Raw genomic sequence first — 13,773 nt, 5'->3', positions numbered from 1 at the left:
GTAAAATAGCTGCAAATCAGCATAAGCCATTGGGGGAGGCAAGAAAAATGCCAAATGCTTGTATTTCTTTGAATATCAACATTTAAACTTTAAGAAACTGAAATTGCGGATGCCTTGCAGTTTGTACTGAAGCTGTGAAAATACAGAGCTGGTCTTCGTAAGGATGACTGGAAAAATGAGCGCTCAAAAAATTGCAGTGATACACCAAAAAAAAAAAAAAACAACTGTTTTCCGCTGCACTCAAATATTTGGTCACCATTTAAACAAAAAGCTTCTGAACAAGTGCAAATACGGGTAATGTGTGGAAGGCTCTGCAACTGTGGATTGGGGCTATTATAAAGGGCAGATAGATTAGATTATTGTAAAAAAAAAAAAAAGTTGAGCAGATTTGGGTGTTTTGTCCTTAGACGCATAACTGATTTATGCCAAAAAAAAGTTCATGATGTTTTAGGCTGAATATTTGATTTGCAATCTGACTTGTGCTTCTCTCTGGGTAAAAATGTACAGGAAATTCCAGGTCTATATCTATATCATTGACCATGTCCATATTAAAAGTAAGTAGCCATCAGAAAGTAGTCAAGTAAAATGCATTTCCAGGTAGGTAATGTTTAGTTAACAGAAAGAGGACAACATAATATAAAACGTCAAAGAACTCTTTTTGTTCCTACCTGTAGCAATGTATATGCGTAAACAAGCTACATAATTCAAATGTGGTTCCGAACTTTGTATCATGAAATCATCAACGGCACTGTTGTTGCCAACTTCTTCCAGTGAAGTTCTTTCAATACAAATAGACAAAGCATTCAACCTGTCTTGTGTCACACTTGCTGAGTTTGCGCAATTCGCTATCTTTAGGCTAACAACAAAAGCAATTTGAATTATATTGCACTTGTCCTTAGGAACTCTCAGTGTTATGTAGACAAACACACCAGCCAGTTTGTCTACAGCAAGGTTCCAGAAACAACAACTGTGATAAATAACAAGTTACTCTGTTTCATGGTGGTATTGATTGAGGGAGTAATGCTGGATGGCACAGCTAGTCATATTCTTTGAATAGTGCCATGGGATCTTCTATGTCCATCTGAAGAGGTGTACTATGCTTGTGAGAACTTCTGCCTGTGGTATGTATTGGCTGGAACAGCTTCTGTTATCAGCCGAACTCTAATGAGTGGCACTGAGACGAGCGGGCCCCACCAATCCCCTTTTAATTTTGTGACCAAATGCTGGAACTTACACTGACTATCTAAGATACTGACTGAGTGAGAAATAATGACTACGAGCATGTACCTTCGTAAAAAGGAATTACTTTGGTGAAGCAAAAAAAAATCAGGTTCACTAACAAATGATGTGGATTATTTATTTTGTTAAAATCACCCATTCCATAGGTAAACAAATGTATGATTTTATTATTTGAAGAAGAACTTGAATTTATATCATGCCTTTCACAGCCTCAGGACATCCCAAAGCCCTTCACACCCAATGAAAAAATTTTGAAGTTGTGGGAAAAAAAAGGGCAGCCAACACAGCAAGCTCCCATAAATGGCAATGTGATAATGATTCAGAAAATCTGTTTTTTTTACTGTTGCTGTTAATTGAGGGATCGGCCCTAAGTTGGGTCATTTTTTTTTCATTCATGTTGTTGTTGCTGTTGTCTAATCTGGCTAAAAGCACTAAGGCAAAGCATGAGTCACTTGATAAGATCTTAGATAGCGGAGGGGCAGAGAGGTTTTTCTGGCCCGCTTCTTTTTCTTACTTAGTGTTGTGGTGACATCATTCAAAAACACAATGTCCGGTTCCAAATGTATGTTGCTGACGCCCAGCTCCACCGCATCTCCACCTCTCTCAACACCTCCACGGTCACACTGCTAATCTGACATCCAGTAAATGTTGGGCAACATTCCTCCAACTAAATATTGGCAAGTTCAAAGCACAATCTATGATCCCCAACACAAACCTTGTTTCCCAGCCACACACAACATCCTTCTCTCTATGCAAGTGTCTAAGGCTGAACCAGACCAACCTCTGTGTGGTATTTGAATCTGAAATGAGCTTCCAGACATATATCGGCTGCATCACTAAGACTGTCTCCTTCTACCTCCCTAACAATGCTCAACTCTACTCCTGTCCCAACTCACCTACCACTGAAATGCTCTCCATGTCTTTGCCTTTAGGGTCGACTATTCCAATGCTTTCTTTCCTCATCTTCCACTCTAAATAAACAAACCCATTCAAAACAGCTGCCCGTATCCTAACTTGCACCAATGGCAGCATTTTGCCCTTTGGGTTGGGACAGCGATGTTAGGATCAAATAGGTGTCACAACCCCACATTTCTGTGGGGAAATAGTCACCCAGCAGAGGTTTTTCCCCAAATTGGCCAAACGTGGGCTGAGGATGAAGTCGCCATCCAATTAAAATGGCAGACAGTCTCTCAAAATTGGGGGTCCAACATTAGTACTTCCAGCTGGAAGGAACAGCAACTTGCAGTTCAGTTAAGAGAGAGGGTGCCTCCATTTTGAGGTGCTCACTCTCCAAATTCTTAAACTTTTACATTTAAAAATGTCTTCAGCAGTCAAGCCATCATTGTGGAAGGGGAGCCTTCCGCTGGAGGGGACTGAAAATTTCCAGTCGGCCTTCGATAATTGGTATTAATAGGCCTTTAACTGTCAGTAATTGGCTACCCACCATTTGCAGATGGGTAGTCCTGCCAACTCCAATTCTGGTTCTGAGAAATGGCCCAGGGGTTTGATTTGAACTCTGCACATGACCCCCTGGCCACCCCCTCTCACTGGAGCCTAAAGATCCAAGTCCCATTAACCCCTCACCCACATGCTTACAGATGTACATTGGCAACTGGTCCAGCAATGCCTGAATTTTAAAATCCTCATCCTCGTTTTCAAAGCTTGGCCTTGTTCCTCCCTATCTCTGTAACCTCCTCCAGCCCTACAACCATCTGAGAGATCTTTGCTCTTCCATTCCTGGTTTCTTGTGCATCCTCGATTTTTAGTCACACCACCATTGGCTGCCTAGGGACTAAGCTCTGGAATTGGTTCCCTAAAGATCTGTGCTTCTCTACTGCGCTCTTCTCTGTTAAGACACTCCTTAAAATGTATCTCTTTGATCAAGCTTTTGGTCATCTGTCCAAGTAGCTCTCTGAGTGGCATGGTGTCAGATTTTGTTTCATAATGTTCCTGTGAAGCACCTTAGGGTGTTCTACAGCATAAATGTGCTATATAAATGCATTTTTTTAATGTTGGTTACTCCTGCAATAATAGTTCTCTGTGGCTCTTCATGCAGTTGATGTGTGTGTTGGAAAAAACCTATCTCAGAATTAATGCTTCAGGTATATCTTAGTAAATTTGAATAATAGGGATTACTGTCTACATATTGAGGAGGTAGAACTGACTTTATTGAAGGCCTGGAATTAAGCTAGCGGAAGCTATTTACCCAGATGGGATATACCCCTGTCCTTTGTATCTTTCGCAGCTAGCTTATGTTGCTTAAAATAAAAAAAAATAATTGACTCGATAAACTGCTGCTGTTGAGCTGGTGTTAATTCTATTATTTATTGTTTATATACTGTGTTGCCTAAACCAAAGCATTAGACGTATTAATATATTCATAGAAATAATAATCTAAAATAACTCATTAATACTGTGCCACAAAATATAAGCCTGATATCCCAAAAATTTTACATGCACTCATAAAATGCAGTCGCGCTAACACTAAATAAATTGGTTTTATTTAGAAGATGTTTCTCATGTGTTAATTAAAAGGTTTCTAAAGCAACGTTTTATAGGGAGTAATATTTCACTTTATCAGGGAATGTAGGCTCTGTTCATGGCAGTTAGCTAATATTGGCCCTGATTTTAGTCGGCAGCAAAGTGACAGTGCTCGCCACTGACCTTGAAGAAAGTCACCCAGACAAAATCTAGTGATCTCTCTGGTGTTGATTTCACCCTTCCCGATGTTAATTTCATTCTGCCATCAGTTAAAGGGGATCTCTGGCATCCAACAATGATGTCCTCAGGCGTGTAGGCTAAGTAGACAATCTTATTGCAGAATTCTCACAGACAGCAAACCAGGAAGATAAAAGCACTTATTATCCTTCATTTTTTTAACCATTTTATAGAAAGCAGAAAAAACATACACATAGGGTTAGGGTAGAAGTGGAAATATAAACAAAATGTGACTTTTTATTGTTTTTATAATCTGTGGATTTTTTTTATCATAATGGAGAAATATGACATTCCAGAAATATAAAATTCGTTTTTCAGAGCCAGAGATATTGTTCAGCAGTATTATGAGTTACCATGTTGTTTAACAACTCTGTTAAGCCTCACTTACCTAGGGATTTTATAGTGAGGTAACAGAGTTTAAAAAGTGGAAGGTTGCATCAAATCGAATGATTGCTAAGAAGTCCATCTGCAGAGATTCCCAACAGTGCACTGTATGGAGGAGCAGGGAAGCCCTGACTGCAGCACCTGGATTTCCAGATTTAATTGTGCACGTGCAGACACCAGAAATTGTTTTGGCATCATAGTCACACGCTAAGTCCTCCAAGTCATACACCGATCTGACCTGGAACCGTATCGTCGTTCCTTCACTGTCATTGGGTCAAAATCCTGGGAATCCCTTCCTAACAGCGCTGTGGGTGTTCCTACAACTGCTATGGTTCAAGAAGGCAGCTCGCCACCATCTCCTCGAGGGCAATTAGGGATGAACAAAAAAATGCTGGCCTAGCCATCGACGCCCATATCGCATAAGTGAATCAAAAATAGTAATGATGCCATCATCACAGTTGCAAAATCACACTGCTGTTGGTGGGAGCTTGCTGTGCACTGATTGGCTGTTGCATTTCCTGCATTACATAAACGACAATGCTGTAAAGCTTATGGGATGTCCTAAGATTGAGCAAGGTGTGCTATAAATGCAAATCTTTCCTTTAACTCTGGGCCAACATTAATTAGCTGAAGTAATAATAAATATGCATTTGTCAGCATCTGAAAGAAGAAGATGGGTTAATGTTACAAGTGGCATACTTCTTCTGAAAGTTTTTTTTATTATTTAAGGTTCTACCCAAAAGATTAATTTTTATCTTTTGTTTGGTGACTGATTTGTGCGTTCCAGTATTTTATTTCTCTTTCAGATTTATGAGCTCCTGAGGTTTTTTTTCTGTCTCCTTAGTTACTGCTCTAGTCTGCTGATTAAACTTGGGGCAATCCTGTCTGCAGCTGTTTTATTCCTAAAAGGCAAATATTTTACCCATTAATGCAATATTTGTCCTTTTGATGCCTTTTAACACTTTTGTTTAATAGATATTTTATAGCTAAATATTACTTTATGCGGTCAGTGGTAACAGACAGTTTTTAATCAGTACCACACTGGGTCCACACTGGGTGATGCATTTACACAGTGACCTAGCAGGTGCTCCTGGGGTCAGTTTTTAATCAAGATGAAAGGCTATAAAGTTACTGAATGCCAGCTTCCAAATGACATACGAAGTTGCTGTTATGTGCAGAAAATCAGTACATTGCTCTTATTTACAAACCAGGCTGAACAGAAGTCTGTATCAAGGCTACACTGGCCATTATGTTAAACATAATGTGCTAAAAGCCAGACACCAGTAGCAAGAATATAATCTGTTCTCTTGGATGCAGTGAACAGTTGCTGTCTTGAGTTGGTAGCTGGAACCTTGTGGGTGCTATCATTTTTACATTTTCTAATTCTGTGAACACTTATCCAACTATTGTGACCATATACTGCAAAAACAAAATTTTGGATTTGTCTGTTTAAAAAAAAAATCTGGATGGAGTTGGGAGTGAAAGTGAGCGCTAGCATGCTGGGTTGTTTTTGTTTAAATCTCAAGTGATGTAGTTGATTTAACAACCCTGGGATGTTTTATAGTCCTTAAGTTGTTTATCTGAGCACCACTTATCCAAATTGACTGGCTAACTGAACTGACTCATTCTCCTTGCATTGCGTGTGCGTGCATGATTATCTTTCACTGTATTTATTTTTGTGCAGAATTGATATTATAACTCAGTACAGCACTGGAATTAATACATAATAGGTTATTGTTAATTACTGATGCATAGGGCAAGCATTTCCTAAACTTTTGAAATGATTTATTTTTGACTGATTAGATTGTTCACTGCTTCAAAATCAATTTCCAGCTTTTTAGAAAAAAAATGTTCTTCTGTATTTAAGTCTTTGCTGTCCTTTTAACAGCATTCCTTGTCACTTGCACTCTCTCTCTCTCCCCACAAATATTCGCACATTGACTCATTTGCAAAAAGAATTGTGTATTCATTGAACAAATGGATCATATTCTGTCTTTATTCTGAAATCTATTCTTGTTTGATTGAAAATGAAATCCATCTGGTGAAAATCGAACAAAATCAAGTCCAGAATACTGGATAATAAGAAGTCGTTACAAAACAGTGATCTTTGTGGGTTGCTCTTTCTGGGTTATAACAAAGTATTCTAGTTTGTTGGCTAATTGCAGGCACTGAGTTTATATTCTGGCCATTGAGCAGATCCAAGTATTTCTGCTCCCACCGAGACTTCCAATTTTGACCACTTTTTATATAATGTACCAGGTCCTGGGAGGGCAGTCTAAGGCTGCCAACCTTTTACAGTAACCTTTTTAAATCATGCTACCAGCCTTTCTCAGAAAATTTGGCCCATTGTGCAGCAAGACCTGAACAACATTCTGGCTTGGGCTGATAAATGGCAAGTAACATTCATGCCTGGCACTTGTGTAGTAATCGCCATCTCCAACAAGAGTGAATCTAACCAACTCCTCATGATATTCAGTGGCATTACTGTTGGTAAGTCCCCGACTATCAACATCCTGGGGTTACCATTGATCAGAAACTGAACTGGATCAGCCATATAACTACCTATGGCTATAAGAGCAGGTTGGAGGCTGGGAATTCTCCACAGAGTAACTCACCTCCTGACTCCTCAATGCCTGTCCACCATCTACAAAGCACACGACAGGAGTGTGATGGAATACTCTCCACTTGCTTGGATGAGTGCAGCTCCAACAACACTCTAGATGCTCGGCACCATTCAGGACAAAGCAGCCTGCTTAATTAGCACCCCATTGACCAATTCCAACATTCAGTCCCTGCACCACCGATGCACAGTGGTAGCATTGTGTACCATCTACAAGATGCACTGTTGCAACTCACCTAGCCTCCTTTGACAGTACTTTCCAAACCCGTGACCTCTACCACCTAGAGGGACAAGCGCAGCAGATGCATGAGAACACCACCTGCAAGTTCCCCTCCAAGCCAAACACCGTCTTGACTTGGAACTATATTGCCATTCCTTAACTGTCATTGGGTCAAAACCCTGGAACTTTCCTTCTAACAGCACTGTGGGTGTACCTACAGCACATGGACTGCAGCGTTTCAAGAAGGCAGCTCACCACCAGCTTCTCGAGGGAAATTGGGGATGGGTAACAAAATGCTGACCTAGCCAGCGACGCCTATGTGCAGAATGACATTGTCAATATGAATTTTGTAAGCACACTAGTTCACGATTTGTGATTCTGCAATCTCTTGACATCATCATAGACTTTTTGTTTATTCATTCATGAATGGTGGTGTTACTGGCTAAGCCAGCATTTATTGCCCATCCCTAATTGCCCTTGAGAACTGAGTGGTTTGCTAGGCTATTTCAGAGGGCATTTAAGAGTCAGCCACATTGCTGTCAGTCTGGATTCACATGTAGGCCAGACCAGGTAAGCATCACAGATTCCCTTCCCTAAAGGACATTAGTGAACTAGGTGGGTTTTTACGCCAATCGGCAATGATTTCATGATTATTACTAGACTTTCAATTCCAGGTTATTTTTTGAATTCAGATTTCACCATCTGCTGTGGTGGCATTGGAACCCAGATCTCCAGGGCATTAGAAACAAAAACAGAAAATACTGGAAAAACTCAGCAAGTCTAACAGCATCTGTGGAGGGAAAAACAGTTAACGTTTTGAGTCCATATGACCCTTCTTCAGAGTCGGGGCATTACCCTGGGTCACTGGATTACTAGTCCAGTGACAATACCATCTCGCTACCATCTCCCCCAAGTGCTGCACCAAATGCCCCATTAATACCAGTAGCAGTCAGGAAGATCCATTGAAAATCAGCTCTTTATTGCTGCTGGTATATCAATATTTTTGTGAAAAATAGCTGTCCGATTCACCTTGCTTAGGCTGAATAAGTTGTTGAATGAAGAGCTATGAGTGCCCACTGAATGTCAGTTCGTATTGCTTTGCTCTTGGTTGGCAGGCCAGCTAGCTCAAACTTTAATACATGTTGCAGCCAGGTATGAAGCTTTGTACATGCATGCATTCCATATTGAAGTAGAAGGGTGCCCAAAACATTGGGCAGAGCTTTCAACTTTGACAGGGATGTAAAACAGCTGGCAGCAAATCTACTTCAATGGAGAGAAAAATCAAGTGGGGTGTTTGATGGGTGATCAATCCGCTCTTGCGGCAATGAAAGTTCCACCCAGTGTATGTTAATAATCGATTGCAGTGTTGCTGTGCACAGAATAGAATCAATGATGTTTTTGAAAGTGAACTAATATTTGGAAGCCTGGTATTACAGTTCAGCCTATGAAGATGAAGGCAAAAGTAAATTCTGAACCATAAGTGACACAAGTTTTGTCAGCTGCAGGATTCCTATTTAAAAAGAGGGTGTGAATTCTTTCACTTGTTATTTTTCTCAACAACTATATTGTGCAGGGAAGTAAACAGGCATTCAGATCCTTCATAGGAGACAGAAGTCTTAATCATGTACATGAAACCCAAACTAAATTATTTCCATCACTTAGGGAAAACATAACAGAGAAGGAAGCATGTGAATGTATTTAGGGAAAGAATAGCATCTACCTCAGGATATACTAAAATTTGTCACAGCAATGAATTACTTTGGTAGGTAGGGTACCCATAATTCTTATATAAGCAAACGTAGTTAGGAAGGGGTAATTGTGTGGTTGCATTAGTGGAAGGACATGGGAAGTACCTGGCCAAGTGTGGAGATGGAAGAAGGGCAAATGCATGGCTATATCACTAAAAATAAGTCTTAATGGTTTGTGAGAGCAGCTGTTGAATAGGAATTATATCTTTTGGCTAAAAGTTAGTGAGTACTCCCTAGCTCCTGCTTATGGTGTTAGCTGAATTCTGAAAAGGTTACAGCTTTGAAATTACTATCCCATATCCATTATATGTTATTATATACTTTAGAATTCCTGGAGGATTAATTTATTCTGTGTTAACTTCTCATTCAGCAATGAAGAACATAGCAGATGTTGATTAGCTGTGTAGGTTTCTGTTTGACGTCAGGAGTAACAAAACAAATGAACAAATTATATATTTTTTTGTGTTTATGAGAAGGAATCATAGTCATGTCACAATGACCAGCATTCCTACTTTTAATTGTACTAAAGATCACGGAAATAAGAAACTTGGAACATGTCAATCGATAGCCTTTGTTTTCTGGGGACATTATTTAAATTGTGATTCACTCAATATCTACATAACAATTGGAGCAAGTAGATCTCTATTCTTCAGAAACCATTGAGATGGCATTCTGACATTGGGCTTTTGTAAATTGATTACATAACTTTATCAGAGGATACAAACTTTAGATCCCAACAGAGGGATATTTGTCTCCTTATCTCTATAACCCTGCATGGCTGCACCCATCCAGGTCATTTTTATTTAGGGCTTGGTGGATGTCATATAAAGTTGCATTTGCTTTGCTGTTGTTAATTGCTGCCTCGCCATGTTCCATTCTTATCTATCCTGTCATTCACAGATAATCTCCTAAAGTGACTTCTCTTCTGTGACTTCTAGAGTTCCCAAGGATCTATCCTTGTCCCCCTTTTATTTCCCATCTACCTGCTGTCTCTTGGTGGCATTGTCCAGAAATACACTGTCAGGTTCCACGTGTATATTGACAATACTCGGCTGTATCTCTGCACCACCTGTCTCAATCCCGCCGCTGTCTAACTTGTCACACTGCTTTTCTGGCATTAACTAATGATGAGCAGAAATTTCCTCCTCCAGCTAAATATTGGGAAAATTAAAGCCATTGTCCCTGCTCCTTGCCACAACTCCATTCCCTATCCATTAACTCCATCCCCCTCCTCTGGTAACTGTTTGAGGCTGAACTGAATTGTTGGCAGCCTTGGTGGCGTATTTGCCAACAAAGTGAACTTCTAACCACCCATGTGCTCAATCTGCAAGGCTCCAACTTCCAACTCCATAACATTGCCCAACTCTACCCCTGTCTTAGTTCACCTGCTCTTGAAACCATTATCCATGCCTTTGCTACATTCTAGGTGTGCAATTTAATGCCCTCCCAGAGGTGCGTTTGAAGGCAGAGGGCACTTAATTGGTTGGGAGTGTGCTAAGTGGGGATCCTGCTGCCTTCCCACTCTGCCCAATTAAGTCTGGGGCAGGAAGGCTCGTGGGCAACCTCCTCCCCCACCCCAATGCCAATTGAGGCCCTTAAGTGGACAAACTGCTGTGGATGAGGCAGTCACCATGCAGGGAGTCCAAAAAACTGTGCGTGTGTTTTGGGGGGAGGAAATCCCTTGTTGTCAGGCACTCAGTGTCTGATCGAGGGATCCAGCATTGGGAAAGGAGTTGGGGAGGGGTGCCACTGAGAGCCATCCACCTGCTCTTCTGACCCCGTTCCCCCCACCGCTCCCTAGCTAGCGACCCCCATCCTGCCTTCATTCACTCTGGTGCGCACGTTGCTGACAGCTGCCATTGCTTCCCTTGTGGTGCTGTTGTCAATGAGGAGGTGCTAGCCTCTGGCTTAAGTGCCTGACTGCCATCTAATATTGTGGGCCTTCCCCAAAGGAGGCAATATGGGGCTCTCGCCAGCTCCGTGGCCAGCAGGTGAGACCCTGTTGCCCAGATTAAATTCTGCCCTAGGTTTACATGTTCTAGTGTTCTCCAGACAGTTCCATGAATTGATCCAAACTTCTATTGTTCTATCCTAACTCGCACCAAGTCCTGTTTACTAATCACCCTTATGCTTGCTGACCTATTTTGGCTCCCATTATGGCAACAGCTAAACTTTAAAATGCTCATCCTTATTTTGAAGTTCTTCCATGGCCTTGCTCCTCCCTATTTTTATAGCCTCTCCCAGCCCCACAAGCCTTCAAGATTTATGTGGTCTTCCAATTCTGGCCTCATGTGTGTTCCTGATTTTAAATATTCCATCATGGGTGGCCGTGTCATTAGTTACTTTGGCCCGGAGGTCTGAAATTCCCTCCTAAACCTCTCCGCCTTGCTACCTCTCTGTACTCTAAGGTGTCTCTTTAAATTTGTTGCTTTATGCAAGCTTTTGGTCATTTAACCTAATATCTGCTGTAATGAATGTGTAACTTCTTATTTGAAAGATCAGTGTGAATCAAGCTGATATAACCATTTATAGATTAGGAATTGGACTGTAGATTGAAAAAAATGACTTCAGTGCTGTGAAAACTAAATCAATAATTTCTCAACACGAAAGATTAATTTCATTGTAGCCCATTCGCCTCTCGTTGGTAAAAAGAAAAGAAAAACTTGTTCAGTCCCAATCATTTAGCTGTTTGGCTCGATGATCTTGTTTGAGAAATACTGAGGTAAACTGATGCTTGGAACACTGGTAAAATAGTTGGGAATCTTGATGAATGCTTGTTGCTGCTTGCCACCAGAGATTTCAATGTTCCACACAGTCTTTATCTGCTGCTTGATGGAATGTTGTTAACAATCAGAGAAAATTCTTGCACAGAAAAATTTCTTACTGTATTCCATCAGAATCAACAGTACTCTTTACAAAAAGCAACATGCAGCTTGTTCCCGTATTCTTTATTCCCTTCCAGTCAACCAACTATCGAATATTTCAAATGTTGACACAAGCTCTGTTTCAGTTCCTAACACTCGTTGTGTTTTATGGTCTCACAACCCTAAATAAAGATGTTTCTTCTGCTCTCTGCCCTAAATCTCACACTTAACCATATTTTCCAGTGTCCCCTTGTTCTATTCTCCTCAATCACTGGAAGGAATGTGTTTCCACCTACTCCATCCCTTCCTAATTTTACATACCTTTATCAAATGGTGCATTAATCTCTGTTGTAATGTAAGCCACCACAATTATTTTCTAGGTCTTCCTGCGTATTTGTGTTTCCTTATCGAAGCAGCATCCAATTGAATCCTTTTTTATAGTACATATAATTGCTCTGCCTTTGAGGTTCTTCAATTTAGGTTTGATTTTGTCAATTGTTTCTAAAAAAAAATGTTTTTAAGTTGTAAGCCTGCAAGAAAGAAGGTTCCCATAATAACATTTTTAATTAAGCATTTTTTTTTACTCTCTCTAGGCTTTGACAGAGGAGCTAAGCTGACCAGATCTACAAGAAGAAAGCTAAGAAGATAATTCTTGTACCATGCACTAGAACATTAAATACTGAGAAGGCTAGGATTGCACACTGATTTCTTGGAGAGAGGAAGTTGAAGATGGGGCGGAAAAAGATTCAGATTACGAGGATTATGGATGAACGTAACAGGCAGGTAAGCAAATGGATTGTGGAAATTTGAGGAATGAGTTTTGTTGCACTTTCAAGCTCATAACTTCTGAGACTTACTTTGACTCAACTACTATTTTGCTATAGTATAAACATAAAATGCTGGAAATACTCTACAGGTCAAGTAGCATCTGTGGAGAAATTTTATGCCATTTGCTCTATTTGGTTGGGTGTATAGGTTATCCATTACTCATGAAATAATGACTATTGAGATTAAGCTCCAGGATGCTTCAGAACATCATATTGAGTAGTCGTCATAGCTGCTTTTTTAATAATGGAAAAGAGAAAATTTGCAAATGGGGCTAGATCACTATATGCAGGCATATCTGGCTTTTAAATCATTCGAGGGTTCATGCCTATGAAGTCACTACACATTGCAACCACAGGAGATCTTTCCTACTGATATTTTAATGCTTGAAATTAAATATGATTTGTACTATTGATGTGTGACTGGGTGAAATTGTCATCAGCCCATTAATATTACCACCTGGAGTTAGGATCAGGATTGCTAAATTATGCTGTCTAATTATTTATGTCGATGTGTTCAATTCTGGATCCTGAGTTGGCCCCAATTTCAAATGAGCTATTCAGATATTCATTTCCCTCTGCATACAGCCAGTTCTTTCTAGCATCCCTTCCTTTCACTGTATATATATGTGTGTGTGTGTGTGTGTGTGTGTGTATATAGAAATATGAAATATTTTTTGAAATTGTTTGCAACTGATACACACACGTGAGTGTAAGGCTGTGCGTGTGGTAACAGAAAGGTGCCCTTGGGAGCTGAACATCAAGAGCTAGCCTATAAGGTTACTCCACTCTGTGCCAACATAGATTTGCATACTAAGGAATGGAACACAGCATAAAAATGGTGTAAAACAATATGTCATTATTTTTTATTCTTTTACTGCAACAAGGTTGGAATAAATTAGAATTCTTTCACCACATTTTTCTTATTTTCCTGTGCCTGCAATCTATTACAAGGTGCCAGTGTGATGGACGTTTTAAAATTTAGAAATTAAAATTTATTGCAAGCATATACTTGCTAAAGTAGATTTCTATTTCCTAGTTAAAATAAGGAGTAGCTTCTTGATACATTCTGTATATAATTTTAACCTAACCTAGCAGGTGGGAAATGAACGGCTTCAAGTCAGTCGCCCACTTTACACTCTGCCCAATTTTACCC

At 40.1% G+C, this 13,773-nt stretch overlaps 1 protein-coding gene across 17 annotated transcripts in view; it reads left to right on the top strand.

Moving 5' to 3' along the window:
- Positions 1 to 13,773, top strand: part of mef2aa (myocyte enhancer factor 2aa) — a 214,447-nt gene that overhangs the window by 71,134 nt on the left and 129,540 nt on the right. For all 17 annotated transcript variants that reach the window (XM_041174759.1, XM_041174770.1, XM_041174762.1 and 14 more), the window contains one exon: positions 12,387 to 12,576. In XM_041174759.1, coding sequence (XP_041030693.1) covers positions 12,523 to 12,576 — 54 coding nt within the window. In that variant the 5' untranslated portion in view covers positions 12,387 to 12,522. The remainder of the gene's footprint in view (positions 1 to 12,386; positions 12,577 to 13,773) is intronic.

Source organism: Carcharodon carcharias, chromosome 26, assembly GCF_017639515.1.
Source record: "Carcharodon carcharias isolate sCarCar2 chromosome 26, sCarCar2.pri, whole genome shotgun sequence".
NCBI lineage: Eukaryota > Metazoa > Chordata > Chondrichthyes > Lamniformes > Lamnidae > Carcharodon > Carcharodon carcharias.
This window is presented reverse-complemented; position numbering and strand designations above follow the sequence as displayed.